The sequence below is a fragment of the Parus major genome, chromosome 9, assembly GCF_001522545.3.
Source record: "Parus major isolate Abel chromosome 9, Parus_major1.1, whole genome shotgun sequence".
NCBI classification, from domain to species: Eukaryota; Metazoa; Chordata; class Aves; order Passeriformes; family Paridae; genus Parus; species Parus major.
In genome coordinates, this window is record NC_031778.1 from 289,740 (window position 1) to 307,134 (window position 17,395).

The following is a 17,395-nucleotide window of genomic DNA, read 5'->3' on the forward strand; positions in this document are numbered from 1 at the left end:
AGACATAAATGTTCAAATTTTTGCCATCTTCAGCAACCATGTTTTAGAAAATAAAAGAAAAAAAAAGGAAATAAACATGCATGTACACACCATTTTGCTATTACACAGAAACAGAGTCAGCCCTACTGATTGAAGACTGAGAAGAGTAACAGACAAGTTCTCAAATTCATAAAATTTCCTGGCTGGGGGTTACACATTAAAAAAAAAAAAAAAAAAATTCTTCATTTCTGCAAACCATTTAAGTAAACTGTCTTCAAAATATTTTAAACTGAGACAGACCCTTTTAAACAGAAAATGAACATGAGCAAAAGATTTGTTTTCAGTCAGGGTTTCTACATCTCCCTTGCTTCACTCACCAACAGGAATGGAGGACGAGAGCTGCAGGTATGCTTAAAACCTGCAAAAGCATCAGGAAAGCACATTACCAAAGCAATGTTTTACACTGTGAAACCAGCACCAGCAGCAGCACCAGGCTTCTATCACATTTTCCTGAAAATACACTTGAAATCTGCCAAAACTAATTTGCATGTCTGTCAATGAATTAATCTCTCACAGCAGATGAGATTTGGTTTCTGCTCCATTTAGATGCCATCACTTTTATAAAGAAAAGACTAATCTTACATTTCCTTCACTGCACATAAGGTAAATCCACTCAAAAAACACTGTCAAAAATATGAAAATACCCCCTACTACGCCAAGCTGCAGATGTAGTGCAAACAGATTAATCTGACCCATTCCCCAAATTGCTTTGTGTTTCAATTTCCTACTGCATTGGAAAAACATTTAATCAGAATCACAAAACAAGATTACCCAATGTCTGAAAATTCTACATCTTTGTGAGACAAAAAAAAATCAAAAATCTCAAGTAATTTTGAGTACTTTTCTTATTTAATGTAGTTGTATTATTTTTATTTCAGAACAGATTTGAGACAGTTTAAGCTGTTTCATTAGAATATAATGGTATCTTTCCCACTGATTATGAAAGAGAATTGGTGTATTAAGCAGGATTATAAAATTAGTTAAAAGAACCAGCATCAATAAGGAAGTACAAAGTGGCCCAACTTTTCAGTCAAAAGCAGACCTGTAACAGTAAAAAAACTGTGTAAGGTTCTTGACTCTGAATATTTAAAAATATTACTGCCACTTCTAAATTATGTAAAGGCACTGCAGCACGCAATTTTGTGCGTTTTTATATGCATATCTCAAAATATTTTCTATAAGGTGAGCACAGAAGTTTAAACTTAAAACTTAAAACCAAAATCATTCTTGCAATTTGAGAGTCCTTAATTATCTACAGGTGCTGGAGGTCCATAATGCTGCAAATAAACAAAGTCAAGGCACAAATACAGTCCTGTGTTATACAACACTGCTATTATGCAACATCTCTATTCTCTGCAGCAAGCACATTTGGGCTCTGCTGCTCTGCTCCCAACACACATCTGCAACCACTCTCTATTGTATTCTATTTGTCAACCAAGCTTTCCTAGAAATGGGGTTTAAATTCTGACCATGCAAATCAAGGGAAAGAATTTAGCAGCCTTCCCCTTTCCAGTCATTGTGTTCCAATAGAAAATGCAAAAATAAAATAAAAACCTCATTTTTCATTAAAATTGCAGAAACATATTTCAACTAATAATTGTCTAAGTCACAATAAAGTACTGTGCCCAAAAGGCTCACAGAACTGTTCTTTTTTGGAAATACTCCAAAGCTTTTTGTTTTATGCACAGTCCAAAATCTACTACACTGGCATGATCAAAAACCTAAAATGCAGAAGCACTTTTTTTCCCCCTTTAACTTCAGTTCTGTACTTTCACAATGCCCAGTTTCACCACGAAGTTCAAACCTTTGGCTTTTCAACAGAACCTGAACATATGCACACACTGTATGGTGTCTAAAAGGAGAGAACACACAGCATGGCAAAATGGGATTATGTTGATGCAGTTTTGGATTTAAAGGATTTATTCCCTGCAGGAAAAGAAGTGCTGATATTTGACTGACAAGAAGGTCATACACCTTTAAGTTCCACACAAAAACACACAGCGCTCAGGAAGTTCTGAAACAGGAGAGCAAACCTAGAACAGACAAATGGAGCTACCTAAATCCCCAAGGGAGAACACCTACAAACAGCCAGTCTGGAAGTCTCCATTACAGCCCGGGGACAAGCTTCAACAGTTGAGCCTGCTTAGCTCCATGTAAGTTACACATCCTTTAACACCTTCTTTAAAACCTTCCTTCAAATTTTGCATTCCTAGTACTCAAAAAATACCTCATAATCAAATCACAAATGTTCCTTAGTTTATGCTCAAACTGAACCCCTGACTGATTACAAAGCAGACATATTTACCAGCGATCATGTGCTAACACACATTATAAAAAAAATCCTCAAAATACTTCAGTTCCTAGGACTCAGACAGCTCCTGCTTTATCTCTCTGGCTACAGTAAACTGCTTTCTGAGTGGAACAGCCTAGAATCATTGCCTTTCTGCACCCCACAAAAGAACTTCTGTAAGCTAGTTTCTTGAGCTGTACTTCAAAACCAACGTGGAAGCAAGCACATGCAGCACGAGGACCTGAGACAGATGGCACCTCAGCTAGAAGACAGACAGTATTTGATGTCCTGCCATGATTTTACTATTATCAGTTGGAGACCTTAGTTTTACCTTAAAGTTTACTCACAATATTTTATTTTAATAAAACATTCTTCCTCCCTCTACACTTCCCAAATATCCCTTTATTTCAACTGCTGCTTACTACTTATCAAGACCTGCATTATAACATAAACTGTCTTATTTATCATGAGTCCCTACGATAACAGCAGTTCAGCTTAACTAGCTGAAGACTCACAGCTTGGTTTTCATCACTGATGTTGCCTTACCTTGGAGTCGCTACTTTGTCAGGAAACAAAACTTTAGGACTGATGTTTAAAGCACATAAACATGCCATGATAAATACTAAAAAAATGATGTATGAAAAGTAGTTTAAAAGGAAAAAAAAAAAGCCTGTCATCTTTGCTAATCCTAAATATAAAGACACTCTTCAGCTGGTTATAATACCAAAACTTAGTGAACAAAAAAGACAGCTGAATCTGTGCAAGATGCTCCTCCCAGTGCCATTCAATATGCAGTTGGCCTTCCTTGTGAGGAGAGCATGGCTGTTTCCTATTCATCTGGCACTGACTGAAGCTCTCTGGGTCTCTTCTGTGAGCCTGCTGAGCAGCCAGTCATTCTGCACCTCCTACAAATCCAGGAGGCTCTGCCTGCCCATGGAGAACTCTGCAGGTCTCCAAGATCCTTGCTGATTTCCAAGTGTTCCATTCTCCAAGTCCCTCTTGACTCAAATACTACTGTAATGGAATGGACAGGGACAGACAAGAGAGGAAGAGAAAGAGTGACAAGAAATTCTCCAAAAAAATTCTTCAGAAGACTTTCTTATCAGCAGAAGGGGAAAGGACTAGAAGGACTGTGGCAGTTTGTAGGGCAAAACTTAAGTAGGGAAACACAGCTAAGTGTCTCTGCTTCAGGAACAACCTCCTGAAATTCTGATGATGAAGAAAACAAAGTTCATATAATCTAGCAACAGTTTCATTCTCCTCATTCACAGTATGGAACTGAAACATACATTTTAATATACTAAACACATTTGAGTATCTGAGACCGTAAGAGTTGCAAATTCAATGCTGACAAGACACCAAAGCCTTTTCAGTAAAATTTGGAAATTAGTAAGAGTTGTTACAAAGATTTACCTTTCACAATCTTTATCTGTTAAATGATTAACAAACATATCCAGAAGTCTTGCAACATCTGCTTTTGCATAGAAGAGAAGCTGCAAACATCAAAAGAATTAAGAAAATCTTTACTTCATGACCCCAGGAATGCTCTCTGCCTCTCATCCCCTTTAATGTTACTCAGATCCATCTTCTGACAAAGTAATGCTGTTTGCCATACCAGTTTCTGGGCCAAATAAAGGCAGAAGAGTGTCTTAAGTTTCTCTAATTACACAACTGAAGTCTGGAAGGAGTAACAGAGGGCAGGATGATAGTGCAATCATGTATGATCATGTGAAAAAATGTGCCTTTATATATGAGAAGTGTAAGAAAGTTTAAAAAGCCCCCAAAAACAACTAAAAGCAATGTTTTTCAGCAGTTATTAACTGTATTTCAAAGATCCTTTTTCTACTTCTCTCTCCAAAAAGAGATTTTATACTTCAGTAGAAACCCAAAAGTAAAAGAAATTTTTATTTCGCTGCATATTTTAATCTTAAAATCCATTCATCACTGATGTCCATACCCTGACCTGCATCTAGAGGTGGAGACTGTGCAATAGAACCCTCATCTTCTGAGGGTTCCTCAGGGTTATTTACAGAGCTCATGTATTCAATGTAAGAAAAGAAGAGACTAAACAACTGTACATGCACACTGCAGAATAAATGTCTAGAACATACTACCCTACAGTATTTTCTTCACAATATCCAAGAGGGTTTTTTAATGTTTTTTTTTTTATTCTCTTTTCATAAAAAAGATGTAGCAGATGCACACATACTTATCCAGGACAGAAATTTGTTATCTGCCCCATCATCAGAGTAGCTAAATTAGCAACAGTGTTTATAGCAAAATATTCAAATTAATACCTACAGTTGTTATGCCTAGACTTAGCTAAGGAAGAGACATTGTTAAGTTAAAGTAGTGGAACTGCAGCAAACAATTCAAACATTATTGAATCACACAATGCTGCTAAACAAGCCTAATGAACCCTGCTAATTATCAATGCTCCCTATTTTTGTCTTACCGTGGAAGCCAAAGAGTTAAAAACAAAAAAAGCCAACAACAAATCTGACCAAACACCTGCTAAATTAAAGAAACAGTCAAAAAAACAGCACTTCTATTTTGATCAAATAAAGTGCTGACTGCAAATTATTTATGTGAAGATCTTCAGACCTGTAGCTTCTCACTACCTGCTTCAGTTAAGATTTGAAAGTCTAGCATATATGCAAACTATTCTTTTGTCACAGTTTGATGTGGAAGATTAATGCATAAACCCCTGTTTGCTGGTGGTTAGGCTAGAAACCCTTCCATCCCATGAGGAACAAACTTACAAAGAAACAAAAAATAAACAGTGCTGTTTATTGTAGTTTCAAACTCCCAGTGTATGAAATTATAGACATCACCTGAGCAGCCCTACGTTTTGTGGGAAATTTTCACCTGTTTTCAAACATAACCAACCTAGATATTTCTTCTATGACAAAAAACTAAACTGATGGGTGATGTATAGACATCTTATACAACTGAAAATTAATTAGAAATACACTTTCTTTTAATGAGAATCACAGAGCCAGTTTTTTCCAGGAATATGTTTTCTGATCTTTGCTTGTGGATTATGAGCCATGCAAATGCCTATATATGGTTATGAATATATATGCATATATAGATATAGATAGATACAGATATATAGAGATATATATACACACTGCTAAAAAAACATATTTAAATTCTTTAGTAAACAGCCTTTGCTTTTGCCATTTAGTAGAGTTTAATAAAAGCATGTGATCATCCTCTGTATCAATACATTTCTCAGTAAAGTCAAGCTCACACGAAGCCTTTCAAGGAGAAAGGGTTCAGTGTCAGATTCTCCCTAAATACAAGAGTCATCAATCTCCCCATGAGAATGACAACTCAGTAGAATGACACATCAGCAGAGTGCTTCAGTTTTAAAAGCTGGAGTTCTCCAAAAGTCTAAAATCCCTTGGCATTTCTTTCCTACTTCATATCTCCTGCCTTGAGAATATTGGCAAGTTTTCTTGTCAAAAGCAGCACTTTCATCACCAGTTCTATGTCAGTATTTTCATCTTACTACACAGAAAGCTTGGCATCTGTGGCTTTTATTAGTCAGGAGTCTACAAAGTCATTACTAGAAACAGCTACTTCATTTATTAGGTTTAGATTTGCTAAGGAAACCAAAATATTTGCATACATCCATAGAGAAAAATTGCAAAATACTTCAATGACTGATTCCAGTATGACTTTAACTCCAAATTCTGTAACTGAGAAACAGTACAAACACTGCAGAATTAACATACTCATTCAGCCTACACTCCTCTTCCCTGCAACTCTGCACAATCCCCAATTTTTATTTTTTTTTTTTGGTGGTAGAATTGTAACATTTCACCAGTCTCTGCAAAGAGGTGCAATGGTTTGCTTACAAACATGGCCCAATAGGGAGAAATTTTCAAAGGCAAGTGGTGATTTTTACTGGGATGGGGGAAGGAGGACAAGGGTATAGTCATAGCTGCTTCTTGTGACCACACAATTTAAGTGCAGCAATAGCTACCGAGGGAACTTTAGCGCTGAATTGCTGAGATGACCCAAATCCAAACGAAAACTGCTGAGCCCAAAACTAAAGCAGCCTTGGCTTGACCCCAACTGTGTGTTCGCTCCCATGACCCCTCCTTCAAGTCAGCATGAACACCTGATGAGCACACTGGACATGCACCTAAAAACCTGCTCAGTGTTATGAGACCATTTTAGCTAACATTGGTCAAAACTTAAAGCAGCCTGTCAGGCAACTGACTATTGAGAATTCCAGGGAATGACTCCATTGACCCAGGAGGAAAAGCAAAGGATCAGAAGCAGGGGAAGCTAGCACTCAGCAATGCCATGCCAGATTGTTGCACAGATCCACTGCCTTCAGGCTGCACATCCAGCACTTCCATTAGCTGGAACTGTGGTGCTGCTTAACCAGCTCAAAGTGCAGCTCCTATCAAACCCAAAACTGCAGATGAATACTCCTATACCCACAGTAAATAAAATACGAGTCACTGTGCTGCCAAACCCGTACCATGAACACAAAGCTATACCAAACCCATAAACTCCTTGTTATCCAGTCTCTGGCCTCTTTCAAAAATAGACACATTAACATATTCTTCTGTATAGTGTTTCTTTTGGATTTGGGATAACGATTTAAAGGAATCCTCAAATGCTTAAACTGCAGAAACATGGATTAATTCACATACCCCTGTGCTCACACAGAATTATATAAAACATTATTATAAAGAACTGATCAGTGCCAACAAGTCTATGGTTCTAGAGGCAAAACTGCTTTTGGCCTATGCTGCCAGACTGCTGAACTTCATGGCACTCACTTTTGGGTAAAGTCACAGGTGAGCGACTAAGATCCACCTTAATTCCAAGCTTTGGATTAAAACTTGGTACTGTAGCCATGACCATAATTTTGGGGATGTATTTTCAGAAGAACTGATCTGTCAGATGAGAGCAGTGCATGCTGCCTCTCAACATGCTCACCATCACCCAGTGCACCCCAGGTCAGTGCTATGGCAAAGACAGGGATTTGCCATCACCTCCTCTTTCCCACCTCACTGGTTCCAGAACCCATGTCTAACATCCAGGCCAAAACAGAAAAGTGAGCCAAACCAAACATAAACTTCCTATTTCTGCTCCCACAAAGGGTCCCCCCGTACAGCCACCTGCACCACTACAGCAACTTCTGGACAGGCAGAAATATACTATAATTTGAATTATTTAAAAGGACTAAAATTCTAGGTTAAATAAAATTTGAAACTACACTGATAATCTTTTCAAAGCTTTAGAAGTTAATAGAATTTATTTTTTTGAACCAATATACTTCATTATACTGAAGACTAATTAAATAGCATCAAAGAGCCCATATAGCCTATTAATGTTCTTTGCATCAAAATCAATTAAAGTGAACAGAAATTTGGAAGAGTTCAGATTTAACAGCAGTGTATGGAAAAAAAAATCCTATTTGAAGGAAAAATGAAGTTGAAGATAAAGTTCTAACTCTTTTACTGATAGAAAAAAAATGTCCCAGGGTTATTTGATGCAATATATAAGAGAGGAAGACATGTTTTCATTTGTATCTAAAGAATGTGAAAAATTGGACATACTTTTTAATATTCCATCCATATGTGTAAGAACACTTATATGTAACTGTTTGAAACAACACAAACTTTATCAGGGTTAGACAACAGTGACGTTCAATACTGTAGAGAGTCTTTCCTTCTACTGGTGGGAGAAAATGTGATTTAAGCCACAGTTAGTGAAAGTGCTTAGAACAGAGCCCCAGCTTTGGTGCAGAGATCAGTTGATTGAGTTGCACAGCACTGAGTAACTCGGTCTCCAGTCCCCCTCACACGCAGGGTGTGCTGAGCAGACTGAGCCCTTGAGCACTGCACAGCCCTAAGCAAGACCTGGAATCACTGCAAACTCACTGCCTTGACAGCAAGTGTGTAGCAAAAGTACTATTACCACACCAGAGGAACCAGCTTGCTGCTTTCCTGATAAATAAACACTTCTATCCCCATTTCAGGTTTCACAACAGCATGGTTGTGACTGGTATACCCAGCCTGAGTGTGGAGAGCAGGTTGGACCAGAAGTGACATTATGAAATGCTGAGTAGCTTTTTAAAATAATAGTGAGCAAGAACAGATTGCTGGGAAGTTTAGCACCATTTGGAGAATAGGGGACCATGGATGCGCAAAACTGAAGTAAAATTACTAGTGAAACACAAATAAAAACCAGTTAGCTATCAAAACCTCTATTTCTCTGCTCTTATCTTCAGATATTTTCTATGATAAGTAACAAACCCCAAGGTTATCTTAAGGTTTTAATCCTTTGAAAGACCCTTAGCACATCTCCTCCCCACCACCAAGCTCTAACAATGTTCAGTTTCTGTATTAACTACACCAACCAGGCCCGCATACCTGTATGTTTACTTTCAATAACAGAACAATCCAGTATCAGGAATGCAAACATGGCAAATAAAGAACAAATTTTGTAAAATTCACAAAAACACTGCAGATAGCTTCTGGCTTGTTTTCACAAGTAGTTTTCTAAATTACAACCTCTATCTGAGCAAGGCCAAAATAATTTTCATTTCCAGTGTTACTGAACCAACTCTTGAAATTCCCTAGACACCTCGCTAGCAGATGCACAAAATGAAGTATTTTGCATGGAATCATCCCGGTACAAATTTAAACTACATAACTTCCATATGGCTACTCAGCCTGTCTTCTCCATGACTGCTTTTTCAGGTGAGTCAGAAGACTCCTCTGCTAGGGATGGAAACAAAACAGGAGACTTCTTGTCCCTTCCTCAGATCAAGGTCTCTGCTCCACCAAAAGAAGTAATTCCTAGTATTTCTAGCCCAGGCAGTTCGGGATTATTGAGCTTTTACTTCCTGTGCTGGTATCACAAACAAAAAACTGATGAGAAATTTTCAATTCCAACAGTCCAAACAGTGTAATACATACTGCTCCAAGGGTTCAGTGGAGGACCAACACTTTGGGCAAGAGGGAACAGCTCTCACTGTTTGCACTGACTGATATTTCAGTCAAAAGATTTCAGCAGCTCAACGAGTAGTTACACCTAACATTCTCTGCAGCTCTAAGGTATTTTTTCTCTCCCCGGTCTTTCAATACTTTCATCTACTTTTAGTATCTACATTTTCAGATCTTCTCATTAGAACTATTACAACACAACTTAACAATGTATTAATAATCAGATTTTTAAAACATGTTTAATAACTATATATTCTTAGAGTAAGATGATGGGAGAATATTGCAGCAAATCACTGAAAAGTAAATGTCAGTTTATTTGAAAAAGAACTTAGGAGCAGGGAACACTTAAGTATTTTGGCACAATACTTTTTTCATACTATAAACTCTTTGACAGCAATATTGCCACTCCTGATGAAGGATAGAGCATAAGTTAAACATAAAAGAGCACTGAGTTAAGCATAAAAGAATAAAAATATGCTGCAAGGATGAGGGACTACTGCCTACATAGAAAAAGATTCCCAAATATTATCCACAAAATGCAAGCAAGGCAATAATGAGGTACAAGATTTGTAGAGCACAGAACTAACCTATAACAATTCTGTCAGGCAGATGTGTTCATACAACTGCTAGTATTAAAAAATACTGTATTTGGGACTATAATACTATTTACTCCTAACAAAGAAGCTCATAGCAGTTAACACGAGAGAAATAACACAGACCCCTAAGAAGGCAGGGAGTTTAATGAGTTCTCTCCAAGGAAAAATAGCTGAGCTACTTTTTTCAAGTTGAACACGTCCCCTAGGTTTGCTACCCATGCACAGGCTGATGAGTCTCAGTCAGTGGAATGTGACACCACATGATCATCAGCCCCTCCACCATGCCAGCATAAGCAAGTGTCTGCTGCACACTGTGTGTTATTACACTGCAGGGAATGTACTCCAACAACAGTGTTGTTCTACAGCATTATACAATACAAAACGCGAGCAACAGCCCTCTCGGGATCCATAAGAAAACTGAAAACAATGGTTTATCATCCTTCTACCAAAGTTCATATAGTCCTACAGAACTAAGATCTTTCTTTACCAGCAAACGCAGGTATCTCACCTGGCATCGGACAAGCTTAAATTAAATACTATCCTTAAATACTACGTCTGTGACTTTTTCTTCTCTCTCGTTAATACACGGAGGATTTCCCTTGTGAAAGACTACAAAGGTTAAAAAAAAATCGAAGCATCTAACAAGGTCCGTAATGGCCAAAGCTCCCCATCCCCATCTTCAAAGCAGCCACAACCCGATCTCCACTCGGAAGCAAGGCGGAGGAAAGAATAACACTAAAAAATAGTAAAATTAAAAGAAGCAGAGAAAGCCAAGATTGAGAGACTCGAGCGAAGCCATCAACAGACACCTGTGCAGTAAAGAGAACAGGGGCTCTGCTCTCCGCTTCCAGGCCCGGCCCTAGAGCACACCCCACCACGGGACCCGGCCGCGACGCTGGGCCCTAGCTCGGCTCTAGCCGCTCCCCAGGGGCGGCGACCCGCTGTTCCCGTCGGCGGCCCCCGCCCTGCCCCGGCCACACCGCTTCAGGGCCGCGGCCTAAAGATGGCGGAGGCGGCCGCGCTTCCCTGGCTGCTCACCCGCCCCGCCCAACACTGAGCCGCACTCACCGCCCAGCCAGCCTCTCGTATCAGGACTCCGCGCCCCACCAACACCTCGCTGCCCGTCTCGTCCTCCTGGCCCCGGCAAGTTCCGCCGCCGCCGCCGCCTCACGAACCACGGCCGCCCGCCATCTTCCCTCCGCCTCCCCCGCCAGCAGCGCACGCGCCCCACGCCGGCGCGCACGCGCACTACGTCAGGGCACGAGGGCGGAGGCGCCTCGCCTGAAGGGCCGCGGCGGCAACGCGCGTGCGCCCTTGAGGTGGGGCGGGGCGCGCGCCGCTTCCGCGAACCAGCCCGGCCGGCGCACAAATTACAGTGCGGAGGCGCGCCGAGCTGCGCGCATGCGCACAAGCCCCGGCCGGGGGCCGTCCCGCGTGTGGAGGGGGCGCTGGGGGTCCCTCAGAGCCGCCGGGCCGGGACCCGCGGGAGCCCCGGGCCCGCCGGCTCTAGCTTGCTAGAAGGGGCACTGCCGGCGGCCAGAGCGATAACTGCTTCCGGGCACAGCCGTGTTCTTCGCTGCTGCGTGTTCTCACGTTCACCAAACGCCCTGGCGCTACACCACAGTCCGCCTGGTGTGGCTCCCAGAAATACCTTCCGAGCGGGCCGCCCAGGGACGTGGTGCAGGGACCGTCTCCGGAGGTTTAAGGAAAGACTGGAGGTGGCACTCAGTGTCGTGGTCTGGTTAACACGGTGGTGTTTGCTCAGAGGTTGAACTCGATTTCAGAGGTGTTTTCAAACCTAATTGATTCCGTGATTCTGTTCTCCTCTGTCCCCATTACCAGGCTTCAAAACACAAGCAAAACCTACCAATCTCAAGGCTCATAATAATCTATTTGTGTCGGATAGTGGAAACTCCCGAGATAATTTACAGGTCACCAGGTCCATTACACTCCTCCTTGGTAGTCCTAAGAGTGCATAAGATTACAAAAGCATCATCAAGTAGTAATGTGGGAGTGTAGATGAAGAGGTGCAGAATGGCTTTTTCCTCTAATTAGTTGTGATTAAAACCTAAGAGTTCATGTGTTTCGATGAAAATGTCTTACAGCTGCTTGAACAGAAACATTTTATGGAGCAAACCTGGTTCAGGAGAAGCAGCTACTAGGAAGCATGTGCTGTATCAAAAGGAGACACATTTACAAAACAAAGATTTGCTGCCTTGGTTTTTCTTCTTTAGCTATAATTATTCTGACCCTGTTAAAGCTCCTGTGGTTGGTTACAGATGCATGTGTGGTTTATAAGGCTTGCAGGAGCCACCGCCACCCAGCTCATACACAAATCTATTTGAGGTAATGTGCTCCAGGTGAGGTGAGCCCAAATAGTTGTCACACACCAGTACAGACTCTCAGCACAGCAGCAACATTACATTTCCAGTAACACCTGAAAAAATATTTTATTTCTCTCCTTTTTGCAAGGTCAGCGAGACTATTGCTGATCATCAAAAATATGTGCCTTAACACATTTGTCTGCCTCTTTGTCCCAAAGTTCTTTCACGCAAAATTTTTCTTCTTTCAGGCATGGTTGGTGGTAAAATTACAAGACTTGAAAGGGCTGGTTTAAAAAAATTATCCTAAACAAAAGAACATTCCTTTCAACTAAAAGCTAACAATTTGTCAGTCTCCCAGCAGCTGAGCTCTGATAACACTGGGTGCGCAGTTCCCACAGGCTGCACCAGGAGCCAGCCCTTCACTGTGTCACATTATTTATGGTTTGGTTTCATCTCAGAATTAGGGCAATTTGCAACCTTGTTAAGGAGTCCATCCCTCCACGGGTGGATACCTGGTTGTGTTAACATCAAAATTACTTGTTTTCTTTTTCTTTCTATAGCAGGATACAGATTGGGTGCCTGCACTCACTTAGCACAGAACATGGGAGCAGAGAGGGAAATGCTGCCCCAATGCTTTCTCACTGTGATCATCGGAACACCTGTGATCTGTCCTAAACTGTACTTGGAGTCCCCAGATCTCCAGGATCTATTTATTAAAAAAGTCCTCATTAACAAAATCATAATATGTACCTAATATTTATAAAATACACAACTTTATATCTTTTAATTAACACTAAACAATAATAGAAAAATATTGCAGCTGTAAAAATTCACTGTCCTGATCAAACAATAATACAATCAAACAAAAAACACCACAGAAATTGATGCTGCCCATCACTGAACCTTTTGAGAACCAAGAACAAGTTTCCACATCCTTTAGAACATCCTAAAAACCACAAAATAACATCTATATTTCATAACATCTATATAATCCAAAAACGTTGAACATTTACAAACTGGGGAGAGGGATTAGGGAAGAAACAAATACTTGAGCCACTGGGAAAAGGCCTTTCAGGTTCTTTTCTCTCACAATACAGGGCCGGCCAACATACACATAGAACAAACCAAAAGGACAATGCTGATCTCCAGTCTGAACGCACCTGTGGTAACACAGCACTGGAGTACCCTGCATCCACAACTACCCTCAATCAGCCGGGAGCTGGACTGATCCAGAGGGCTGAGAAACAGCCCAAATCCTCGGGGTTTTCTGCTCAGATAAAGGAGCTGAGGGTTAACCTTAATACTGGAAGCTGCGCTTAGTTTGAATGTCATCAAGAATCTGTTGTAATTCTTCATCTTCAAACCGGCCCTCCAGGCTGCAAGGTAAGAGCAATAAGGAGACATTAAAGGTTTCAGAAATAATCTCTCCCCATTGATTCTTTACAGTTTTAACTCTCTCCTGTCAGCCTCAACACACCATCACCCACCAGTGTAACCACCTCTAACATCACTGTACAAAGAGTGCTCTAATCCCTTGAGAGTGCTTCTTCTCTACATGACAAAACTCCATTCTTCCCAGAACCTTCTGCTGAGTAACTTCAAAAGGTCTTTCCAAAAAAAGGCAAAGCAGGTGTAAGTAGACCTCTAAATGAAGTCCATGAAGCTGCATGCTTATAAGCCAGTCCATTCTTGCTATGAAATCTTAACATAAAATCATGGAATGCTTTGGGTTGGAAGGGACCTTGAAGATCATCTCATTCCAACCCCCTGCCATGGACAGGGACACTTTGCACTATCCCAGGCTGCTCAGCGCCCCACCCAGCCTGGCCTGGAACACTCCAGGGATGGAGCAGCCACAGGTTCTCTGGGCAACATGTGCCAGGACCTCACCTCCCTCACAGGGAAGAATTTCTCCCTAGTATCTAATCTAAATCTACTCTCAGTTTGAAGTCATTCCCTCGTCCTGTCACTGTTCTTGTAAAAAGTCTCTTTCCATCTTTCTTGTAGGCTCTTTCCAGGTACTGGGAGCCCACAAATAGGTTATCCCAAAGCCTTCTCTTTTATATAATGACAAATAAGGAAGAAACTGTAATTCAGATGAATGTTTCATTCCCTCCTCTATCTCAGGCCATGAGACAGGAAGAAGCTACTGCTCCCCCCTACATTATCCACAAAACAGTTCATTTGCTCCAATGGGAAAAAAAAACTCCAAAGAACACAAACACAGCCAGCTAAGAACCCAAATTTAGGAGGTGTACACTTCATCCAGTAAAAGCTCCCACAAACACATTAGGGATGTGTACAAAGAGTGTTGCTGTCAGATCAGTGGGCAGCGGAAAAAAGACCAAGACCAAATGTTCTTCCACCAAGGGAGTTGGATTGAACGGAGGCTACCAGGGCACAACTGCTTTAGATCACAGGGAACTATACAGCAGTCTGTACAATATGTAAGTGCTTACCTAGGAATCAGAGCTTTTGCTTCCTCAGCTGTCTCAGGACACAAGTTAGCCAAACATGCCAATTCAAACTTATGGAGCTTCTTCTGAAGGAGTAAGCTGTAAGGGAAGACAACAATTTGATGAAGTTACAAGACAGAAATAGAAAGTGGCTTAAACTGAAGTGAATGTTTGTGGTGGCTAACAGCTGGCCTGAAGGGCCTCAGAGTTATACATAATCCCAATCTTAAAACTGAAATATAACTAATTATAGAAGTACCTCAATTACATAACTCATATGGACAGCTGGGGACACAGGCAGCTATGGGCAGGTTGGCTGGGTGGCAACTGGTTCAGCCAATCAGGATTAACCATGCAGACCCTCAAATCTATACAAGGAGAGTATCACTCAATAAAAGTCAGCTCTTGCTCATGACCCTCAGTGTGTTTTGTCTCCAACATCAGCGACAAATGTTTTTGCAAACTGCTTTTGGCACTGAAGTATTTTTTTTCAGGAGAAAAGACTCATTATATAAACGCATAGAGGGAAAACCAAAATCCTAGCTGCTAACTCCACTTCCCCATAATTATTCTGCAAAGTCTAGAAAATCCTCTCATTTAATGCAGTCAGCTGTCAGTGAACTACCGAAAACAAAGCAGTTCAGAAGGCTTGACCTGGACAAAGTATAACCCTACATCAAGAACTTCTTGCCTCATTAGGAAGACAAAAGACTCAGAATTAAAGAATAAGTCACGCAACACCACTACAATGTACTTTCATAATGCAGGACCAATATTAGGGATCCAATTCTCTAATACAGTGTTTGCTACACCCTGGCTTTCCCACTCACCTGCGCACGCTGGCAATGGTTTCACGGTTTTTGAAGCGGCTGAAGCGTGCTGTGTAGTTCAAGGTTTTCATGAAGACTTCTGACAGCTCCTGCTCATCCTCCGCGCTCTCGTTCTGCTGCTTGCGATGCTCGAGCAGCATGTGCACCTCAGAATTCAGGAGAGTTTCCGCAGTTTCAAATTCTGCAGCCAAGTGAGAGAATGTCAGCATGAAAAAAGGTGGAATGTGTTTGAAAAGGGGGAATTGCACAGGTTTTGTATGTAATTTAGCTCTGGGTAATAAAGAGGTGAAAATGTGGCAGTTCTGTGAGCCCTTTCACCAACAGCTGGGCAGCATTTCATGCTGAAAATGCTGATAAAAATTACACTTCAAGGGACAGTCCAAGGTGTTAGTCTTTTTGACCATATATTTCACACTTGTAGCCCTAACATTCAGATTTTTTCATATGTGTGCAGTATGTTTTCTTCACCCAATTTTGGCAGAAGTAATGCATGACTTGATACAGAAAAAAATGTTCAGAACTGTAAAACTCTACAAAACTCAGAAGTGATGCCATGGTCTTCAGAAGTCTCTGAACTCTTGAAATAAATATGAATGCCGTTGAATGTTTTAAAAAAAGCTTCATTTTCTTGAAAAGTTAACTTACCTACTGAAATTTTATTATCAGAAAAGAAAATAATTTTAACTATCTTAAAAATCCCCCCTTTTAACCACCTTTGAATTTATTCATTATCACCATAACCACTTTATGTATTCCAATAACAAGAATATCTTTCAACATCAGCAGTATGAGCTGTTCAAAGCAACAGGGTCAGAGGCTGCATCCCAGAGTGCCTGACAGCACTGTTTATACAGATACAGGGACTGTATCTGAAAAGGTCTGGCAACTTTTCTTATTTTGCATTGAGCAGTAAGTCAGCTTGGGCTAAACATGAGATTTTAGCATAAAAAAGCATGGAAAACAGACTTTCAGAACTTCCCTATTGTTCATAACTCAACAATGTAGCACTGCAGCACAGTGTCCATTCCAAACACACCTTCCCCCCCCCCCCCCTTTTCTTTTTGGGGTGTTATACATTTCTAGAATTTATCCTGAATTAATTTTTGTGAAAAATACATAGACAGTAAACGTCCAGCAGTATTCATAGAGTTCCAGAAGGGCTTAGATTGGAAGGGACCTCTAAGCCCAGTTCCACCCCTGCCATGTGCAGGGACACCTTCCACTATCCCAGGTTGCTCCAAGCCCTGTCCAGCCTGGCCTTGAACACTTCCAGGGATGGGGCAGCCACGGCTTCTTTGGGCATCTGTGCCAGGGCCTCACCACCCTCATAGGGAACAACGCCTGTGTCAAAGAACACCACTGAAAAAAAGCTCATATCAGAAACTAATAACCTTTTCACTATAACCTAACATTATCTTCTTTGGGTTCTTTTTTAAAAATACCGTACACACACGTAGCGGCCCACCTAAGAATCTCCATATCCTAGCAATCACGAGATACTTAAATATATACAAATAATTTATTCTCCTGATTTTTATCAGTCAGGACTTAGCAGCTGCTGGAGGCGCTGAGGCGTTGAGCAGCGCTCCGGTCCATGGAGTGGCTCGGCCAACCTCGTACCCTCACAGGCGGCCGCTGCCAGCCTCCAACCATCACCCGACCCCCGCCCCTTGCCGACCCCGCTCGCACCTTTGGGGAAGACAAGCTGCGAGGCGTCCTCCTCCACATCTGCCGCCCGCGGGTCGCTGCCGCCCGCCGCCATCACCGGAAAGGCGCGGCGGAAAGGGCGGCCCATCCTCACGGCAGGGCGGGCGGCTCTCTGGGCGGGGGCGGGGACGGCTCTGCCTGGCTGAGGGCTGAGGGCTCTGGCCGTGTGAGGG

The 17,395-nt window shown here is 41.6% G+C and overlaps 2 protein-coding genes across 7 annotated transcripts in view; both read right to left on the reverse strand.

The window, feature by feature from the left end:
* The window catches only part of WDR33 (WD repeat domain 33), a 67,245-nt gene extending 56,117 nt beyond the window's left edge, over window positions 1–11,128 (reverse strand). For 3 of the 6 annotated variants that reach the window (XM_015637229.3, XM_033516696.1, XM_033516697.1), the window contains exon 1: window positions 10,974–11,127. The gene's annotated coding sequence lies outside the window, so the exon portion shown is untranslated. Of the gene's footprint in view, window positions 1–10,714; window positions 10,737–10,973 lie in introns of those variants that run through there. The other 3 variants (XM_015637230.2, XM_033516695.1, XM_033516694.1) reach the window with 2 other exon arrangements.
* Window positions 11,129–12,336: 1,208 nt separating this feature from the next.
* Window positions 12,337–17,338, reverse strand: POLR2D (RNA polymerase II subunit D). Its single transcript, XM_015636998.3, has 4 exons — window positions 17,205–17,338; window positions 15,516–15,696; window positions 14,689–14,784; window positions 12,337–13,605 (listed from the first exon to the last, which is right to left on the reverse strand). The coding sequence occupies exons 1-4, from the start codon at window positions 17,308–17,310 to the stop codon at window positions 13,527–13,529; spliced, it is 462 nt and encodes a 153-aa protein (XP_015492484.1). The 5' UTR covers window positions 17,311–17,338; the 3' UTR covers window positions 12,337–13,526.
* Between the last annotated feature and the right edge of the window lie 57 nt (window positions 17,339–17,395).